Source organism: Trichogramma pretiosum, unplaced genomic scaffold (assembly GCF_000599845.2).
Source record: "Trichogramma pretiosum strain Unisexual culture from Peru unplaced genomic scaffold, Tpre_2.0 scaffold144, whole genome shotgun sequence".
Taxonomy (NCBI): Eukaryota; Metazoa; Arthropoda; class Insecta; order Hymenoptera; family Trichogrammatidae; genus Trichogramma; species Trichogramma pretiosum.
In genome coordinates this window covers 224,324-232,699 of record NW_019640822.1, presented here as the reverse complement: position 1 = coordinate 232,699, position 8,376 = coordinate 224,324, and the positions used below count along the sequence as shown (strand labels likewise).

Sequence of the window (8,376 nt, the reverse complement as noted above, 5' to 3'; positions counted from 1 at the left end):
GTATCTACTTCAGTGGTGGGCTCGTGTGAGATGACAGCGAAGTCCCCAGACAGCAAGCAAGTGTATATCCAACTACTGCANAGTCCGATTCACAATAATCCTATCCAACCGAATCGATCCGGTATTGCCCTCCCGCAAACAGGCACGACAAGTACAATAGTTCACTGCAACTTGCCAGTACACACTTCCTTAAATTATAGCGTTGAAAATCTTGAGGCCTTGATAGCCGAAAATCCGCGAGCTCGACAGCGTCATCAAACATAATGTCATAAGTTATAGCATAAATTGGCTGATAATATTATATATTATGATTGTAAGGGATTATAATGGTTAAATATGTTTTATGCGTTGAAAACATTATATAATATTAATTTAAATTGATATGATTTGAATAATGTAAATTATACTATTTTATAATGTTATATGTTATGATTATAAGGGATTTAAAATTTTTTTTAGATATGAGAATTGGTAATGGTTAAATATGTTTTATGCGTTGAAAACATTATGTAATATTAATTTAAATTGGTATGATTTGAATAGTATAAATTATACTATTTTATAATGTTATATGTTATGATTGTAAGGGATTTAAAATTTTTTTTCTATATATGGAAATTGGTAATGGTTAAACATGTTATATGTATTGAAAATATTATGTAATATTAATTTAAATTGGTATGGTTTGAATATTATAAATTATATTATTTTGTAATGTTATATGCTATGATTGTAAGAAGGAAAAATATGGGTTTTTATGAAAATTTATAATATTTAAGTATATGATATTTGAGAATAATAATATTGAAATAATATTGAATATTGAAATAATATTATTGAAATTGTATTGGATTAAAGTTAAAATAAACATTTTGTTAAAGTTTGGAAAAAGAAAATAGATAATAATAATAGTAATGATTATTATATTATTAATAAATCGGGAAAAGAGTATGAGAGAGCTATTAATTAATAGCAGTACATTTTTGTTATCATTTAGTGCGCTGGTGGGACAGCGCGTTTCAACCTTAGCCGTGTTACGTGGGCATGCCGCACTGCACCGAAAGTGCAGCGGCTGTTCACGTAACTATTTGCAGCGCCAAGGTGCGAAAGCACCTGCCGCATCGCACTCGAGTCAGTCCCACTCCATTCGTATGACAGTAGCTATCATTTCTTTATATCTCTCTCGTACTCTCCCCCCAATCTACCACGTAATTCCTATGTTATTATTTATTTGACCCCCTTCCCACATATCAATATGTATAAGGTATGCTGCAGCATAGTGTCGAAACCAACAGTGTACGTCTACGTGACGCAGGACTTTTGGTATACGTACCTACGTAATGTATGAACGATTATACATGCACGAGTGTCGCGGAAAGTTGCCGAGAGTTGGCCATTTGTTCGCCAAATTAGCGCGCACTTATAAAATAGCTCTGAAATATCATCCATGTATAGGCCGCTTTGATTCTCTCGGTTTCGTCAAATCTATGCGCTGTATATAGCGCATTATATACCCTGATATGTACGATGCGATGCGTGTCATGCGTTCGCTTGGTATATGTAATTATACTATGTACGAGAGCAAATCATATAGCAATTCGATCGAGTTAGTTACAGTGTGTTTATGTGTGTCTGTGCGTGCTACTGCGCGAGAATTTAAACCCACTGACAGGTGCGCGCCATATTGCTGATCCACCGAACCATGATTACATGTATACGGGTGACACACTGTGCGATGTGTATGTTATATTATTATGTAGTGTGTGTGTGTGTGTGTGTGTGCGAGAGAGCGACAAACGGCAGCCGAGAGAGACTTGGCGACGTTGTATATACGGAGTCACGCGCGCTCGCGTAAATTTGCTCTCGTTAATAATGTAGGCACGATGCGTACCCCATCGAACAGAACTATGCAGATAACGTTAAGATGAGCTCAAGGCTCTCTTTATGCGTGATATAATAATTCATTTTGAATAGTTCCAAAACCTAAAATTTAAATCACCCACAAAAGTGCTCCACGAGATAGGAACTCGTTTCGTTACACCTCGTTAGAAATTAGGCGCGCCGATAAAAATTATTATCGCGTACTCGGGCCAAAAATCAATTTAAACTAAACCAGATGGCCATGTAGGCGCCCGTCTCGACTTGATCTACGAGGCAATCGACCGTCTCGCCCTTGAATTTTGCGCTTACGCTAGTGTCTGTATTCATATTTTTGTATGATAGTCTCTCGGTAAAATTAGGCAGCAGTGTAACTCTCGAAAGTGACACACACACTCATCATCGCACGCGCGCGCGCCTGGTCCTCTTGAAAAACATTCTCCCACACACGGGCGCGAGCGCTAAGCTCGTATTATACGTATGCAGCTTATATAAAGAGTCCTTACAGTTTTACCCGTGAAGCCTTTTCATCTAGAGGAGAGACGTGGACTTGCCTCACTCGCTTATTCCACGTGTGCACGCGTATATGGCATAAACGTCATATAAAAGCGCACGCGCGAGTGTGTGCACATGCATACGCCTACCCATCTCGTGCCCATGTATACACAGCGCCTTTAAGACTCGACTCTTCAAGTCTCGCGTGACTCTTCACAATGCGAGAGCGAGCGGGCTGCAGTAAGCTTGGTATCTTCGCTCCTCATCGCGCGACACGTCGAGAATTCAGAAGAGCTGCTGCTGCTGCCGCGAGGCCGAGAGAGAATGAGAAGCCGCCCTTGTTTTGCGCGAGCATTAATCTTCCTCTGATTTATGGTATCTCAAAGGGTTAGCGCGCTGTTTGCCAGACTCGAGTCTGCGCATACGCGCGTGTGTGTGTGTGTGTATGTTTGTGGGTACGCGCGGCTGCTTGATGATTTGAATAAACATTTTTTGTGCTGCGCCGCAGCTGCAAAAAATTGCAGTCAAAACATTCCGCTCTGTTTGTATTTATCGTTATACCGAATAATTAATCGATACGATGCGAATGAAGCCTCCCACGTATATCAAACATTAAACTACGCATTGTGCAGTTAGCGATCGCGAAACCTCGTCTCGTAGAGAATTGCGCAGCGGTTGAATGATAACACTGAGAGATTCGCCAAAAGTACTTTCGATGTTACGGACTATTTTTACACACGAATTATTATTATTGTAAAGCACTTAAGAAGAGTACGGAGATGATTGAGAAAGTTTTCACTTTTTTTTAAACGCAATAAATTTCTGATCGCTATCGTAAAATTGATTGTTCATGAAAACTGTCTTTCTGTTTCAGGTACGTTGACTCATCTTCTATATGAAACGTTGCTTCGAATCGAGGCGTAAGTGGATCTATAATAATTACTATAAAAGATGGATTTATATATTATATATTACTCTCATATAAAAATGAAATTGGCTAAAAATAATGAAAGCATTAGAAAATTAACATCAATTTGAGAGATTCAACATTTTATTGACTCATCATTAATAATTCGCTTCATTTTTCTCCAAAAATATATTAACTTAGACAAAACAAGAACATTTATTACAAACCACTAGATAATATTGGAGAAACTCAAGACATTATTATAAATAAACATTTTTATCTTGGTCTTCTAAACAAGTAAATTACATTTTATATATTTATTATATCTTAATGCAAAAATAATGCATCGAATCGATGCAGGTTTTATGATAACCTTTTCGTCCAAACATTTTGCTATACCACAAACTTAAACAATAGCAACATGCGACGATCTAACGTGACTATTGAGATTGTTTTTGTACATAAATACCTTTCCACAAACATCACATCGATGGGTATCACTGTTATGTACTGCTTTTGTGTGGTATTTCAGACTTTCCATTCTTAAGAATGTTTTTCTACACGTATCGCATTTGTATGTGATTTTATTGTGTGACGAATCAACGTGACATTTGAGAGAATTTGGGGCAGTGTATTTCTTTCCGCAAATATTACAAGCATGATTGACACCATTGTGCACAGTATCGATATGGATTTTGAGATTTTTTTTTTTGAAAATGTCTTTTCACATATAGTACATGTATATGTGACACAGTTGTGCACCGCATCGATGTGGTTTCTTAGATAGCTTTGAAATGCAAACTTCTTTCCGCAAATATCGCATGCGCGTTTAACACCATTGTGCATGGAATCGACGTGAATTGTGAGATAACTTTTTTGTGAAAATGACTTTCCGCAAATATCACATGCATATGTGACACCATTGTGCATGGAATCGACGTGAATTGTGAGATAACTTTTTTGTGAAAATGACTTTCCGCAAATATCACATGCATATGTGACACTATTGTGCATGGAATCGACGTGAGTTTTGAGATTACCTTTCAGGGAAAAAGTCTTTCCGCAAATATCGCATGCGTGTTTAACATCATTATGCATAAAATTGATGTGAGTTGTGAGACTATTTTTATGTGAAAATGACTTTCCGCAAATATTACATGCGTGTTTAACACCATTGTGCACAGAATCAATGTGAGCTTTGATATAACTTTTTCGTTTGAAAGTCTTTCGGCAAATATCACATGAGTGGGTGACATCATTCTGCATGAATGTCTTCGGGTTCTTATCAAATGCATGGGTTATTTTACGATGTACCAAATCGATTTGAGTTTTGAGATTATCTTTCTTTGTGAATTTTTTCTTGAGAATATGACATGTATAAGTGATTTTATTATGCGCCGTATCAAATTGTGTTTTTAGTCGATCTTCATAATTAGACTTGTTTGTAATTCTTCTTTTTTCATTTTCCAAGCTAGACTCACGATTAAAATTAAAATTTGATTCTTCTGTGTCAAAAGTTTCTTTTTTCACTTCTCTCGAGATTTCTCTTTTGATTATGTTTGGCATATTATAATCATTGCTATTTATCATATGCGAGTAATTTGGAGAATCATGGTCAAATTTTTTAACTGGCAATAAATTAAGGTTCGACTTTGCGTCTTTACACTCAAAAACTATTTCCAAATTTTCACGGAGTTCACATTCGTGATTGTCGCGACATTCTTGAGGTACTTGAGTCTACAACAAGAACAATTGAAGTTGTGTAGAAATATTAGCTAAAAATGACAATCAAAATATTCGCATGTGATAATCAAAATTTACGGGAAATTCTTGCAGAAACTTCAAGTTCTGCAAATGTTTAGGGTCGGGTTTGTTGTCAATTATTAAATTAAGATCTTCAGTTAAAGACACATCGCGAGGTTCTTCTTTAACTCTGAAAAAAGTCAAACAAGTTTAAGGGTTATAATATAATATTTTAATACTTTCATCCCTATGATAAAAATTACCTAACGGCACAGTTGAATTTGTCACTCGATTCCATCTTTCACAGTTTAAATTTAGTGAACGACTAAACTCTGTGTTATGATTTTACACATCAAACAAGCTAGCTTAAATCTAATTCAATATATAATATTTACAAATCGTGTTATGAAAGTCAACCGAATAAGTCTAAACGAGGCAAAACCAAGTCGTTATGATGTGTCTCATGTCTGAATGAATAGTAAACAATTTTCTATCGATGTTATATTATATTACGGAAAATAAAAAAAAATGTACAAGCGAACCGAGAACGAGCTAGTTACATTAATTCGTATACATCAGATTTAGTAGCGAAATTAGTCAAGTCTGCAGGCGCGTGTAAAGCTCTACGTACGATGTCCAACGCGTTGCGGATCAATTTCTCTCCGGCGATTTGTCAGGTTCTCTTCTCCGCGCGCTACGCTGACATCGCGTGGCCAAGCGAGAAGGCCCTCGATGAAGCGCTACGAAGGGATGTCCCGAGCGAGACGGCTCGCGCGTGCACTTGCGCGACTCGACGTCGAGTATCAATGTTGTCAACATTGTCACCGAATACACGCGCGAGAAGCTCGGAGTCCTCTGGCCTATACGCCTATAATATGCATACGCGGGTATATATAATATACAAGCTCGTAATCTCCGTGTCATCGACGCGCGCTATACCTCGTTTATATGCAAATAATACATCGTATTCGGTTTGTCGGTCGCGTTGCATATCTACATACATCCTCGCAAAATTACTGACACGAAAAATGAACGTGGACAGGATATATATATTTTTTTTTACACGCGTTAATACGATACGTGTAATTACGTAATGAAGCGCGTACGGGTGCACATATATCGTATCAACGTTGATTAAGCAAATGCGCGTCACACGCGTCGTTTGATCGTTCATTATTCGTGCGCAGGGCACGCGCGGCTCGGATTATTTGACAAAAAATCAGAGTCCTTCGAACGACATTATTTCAAAAGCTCTTTATGCTCCACTAAAATTCACTCAAACTCGGAAAATAGCATTCGATAAAAATTTTTATTCAACTTTGATAATAAAGTATGGCGAAGGTTCGAGCTAGGTTAGTGCGGAGCCCGAGTGTTTATATCCTCACTACGTATATATATCAGACGCGCGCCACAATCGCTCGTTTTTCGCGAACTCTCGCACCTACATATATATATGTACCTCAACCCCGAAGAAATTTCACTTTAAAAGTTCAAAACTCAGCTTCAGCTCCGGCGGGGTAAATCCGTAACAAAGTCAGCAGCCCTGGCAGATCGCAGCGTGGCGGCACTGGGGCAAATGTGCGAGTGGGTCCTTATAAATGCACGCGCGCACACACACACACACAAAGAAGCTACGTACGGATGTATGCTGGATGAAGTAGTACACACATACACACAAAAGCGGAGGAAAATTCGATTGACGCCGGTATAAAGTTAGCTCTGCCTGCACCGCTACGTATATACTTGTATTGGGCGCTGTTACAAGTGCATCCACGTGTGCATTTGAAAATCGCAGAGAGCAACGGCAGTAGTGGCAAGCAACTCAAAGCGAGCACACACATGTAGCAACAGTGCTTTTCCGTGCAAGCCCCGGGATATATACGTATATATACGTCTTGCAGGAACGAACGTTTCATGCCACACGTGTCAAAGGGCTGCTGCTTGCCTATTAAAGAGACCACTTTTTACCGCGCGATAAAACGCATAACTTTATCCTCTTGTGGGGAAAAAAGAACGTCGCTCGTTGCCGCCATTCCCCCTTTCGGAGCTTTCAAGGCGGCTTTTGACGCAAAGAGTACACGAGAGACCGAGTCCAAGAAAGGATTACTCGACGCAATTATGTATACTCTTGCTTTGCTCGTGTTCCGTATGTTACGATTGTTTGTTTCTGCTGAAAACGATCGAATGCCCGCGGGTGTAGATTTTTTCTCGTTCATTCGAAAAACGTGTTCGAAAGCGTGAACACGTTGAATGTGAAACTTTGTCTATTTGTTTTAACTGTTGGATTTTGATTTTTTTTTCCACATCCATATCGAAAGCTCGAGGATTAACCGAAACCACCTTTGAGGGCTCGCGCGCGCGGGTGCGAAAAACGTCATTTTTTCCTCTCTCTCTCTCGAATTGCGAGTGTATAACCAATTTCATTTACACCGAGCATCGTATAGTAGTGGATGAAAGTGCGCGCAGAAGTTTATCGAGGCCGGCGCGCTCGAAATCTATGAGATTTATGAAAATTGAAAAGAGCGCACTGCGCACGGTCTCTAGCCCATGCTGCTGCGCGCGCGCCTCATGGCTATATACACGGGATTAAAATGCCTATAAAAGTTAATGACTTTTCGCGTCGTTACTGTACGCTCTCGCCCGCGACGCGAAACTTCAATTTTGTCATTTATACGTGAACGAAAAAAAAAATATGATAAAAGCACATTCCCACGTTGTCGTTCGCGCGCGTGGACGAGATAAGACACTTGAACGTAACTGCGCTGTATAGCTGGGTCTTTTTTTCGTACATCGACTGCGAGGTACGAAATAACAATGTTTTTATATTGCACGAAACGCATGCTGGATCGAATATTTGAGAGTGAAAAACCATGAGGATATTTAAGGAATTAATGAAGAAGTATGAAAATTCGTAATACTTTTCGAATGTAGTTGTTAACGTACAATTACTAGCGTCAACCGCTTGGTGGCGAGAGTTAATGAAATTGTAAATACGCACGATCAAAATAGATGAGTTTGATAGATATTAAAAATGCCCCGCGTATAACATATTATGTACGTTCGTCAAAAGTGATGTTCGTCGTGTTCATGATGTTGCCTTTTTTTAATTATAATAATTGCAAATGTTCTAGAGTTCACCAGCTAATCAGTTTAGGCAAAATAAATGAAACACAAGTTCTTGTGTTCTAACAACAAGTGTAAAAATTGTTGGTCGTCAATTTCATTTTAATATGCGAAATTTCGTCGAAATTTTTTCGACCTCATCAGGCTATAAGAAGGAAAATTATTATATAATAATAGCTATACTCGTATCAATAATATCACCAATTTTTCACGCAGTACACACCTGGTTA

At 38.5% G+C, this 8,376-nt stretch overlaps 1 protein-coding gene across 1 annotated transcript; it reads right to left on the bottom strand.

Moving 5' to 3' along the window:
* Nucleotides 1-3,444: 3,444 nt before the first annotated feature.
* LOC106658110 (zinc finger protein OZF-like) lies at nucleotides 3,445-5,405 on the bottom strand. Its single transcript, XM_023462936.1, has 3 exons — nucleotides 5,287-5,405; nucleotides 5,102-5,213; nucleotides 3,445-5,017 (listed from the first exon to the last, which is right to left on the bottom strand). Exons 1-3 carry the CDS (start codon nucleotides 5,319-5,321, stop codon nucleotides 3,824-3,826), a joined length of 1,341 nt encoding a protein of 446 aa, XP_023318704.1. The 5' UTR covers nucleotides 5,322-5,405; the 3' UTR covers nucleotides 3,445-3,823.
* Nucleotides 5,406-8,376: the final 2,971 nt, after the last annotated feature.

Bases quoted from the DNA above. Each gene is read 5' to 3' on its own strand.
- LOC106658110 (XM_023462936.1), bottom strand. From the start codon at position 5,321: ATGGAATCGAGTGACAAATTCAACTGTGCCGTTAG. The intron at 5,214-5,286 runs GTAATTTTTATC...GACTTTTTTCAG, and splicing joins AAATTCAACTGTGCCGTTAG to AGTTAAAGAAGAACCTCGCG. The intron at 5,018-5,101 runs GTAAATTTTGAT...TTCTTGTTGTAG, and splicing joins AGTTTCTGCAAGAATTTCCC to ACTCAAGTACCTCAAGAATG.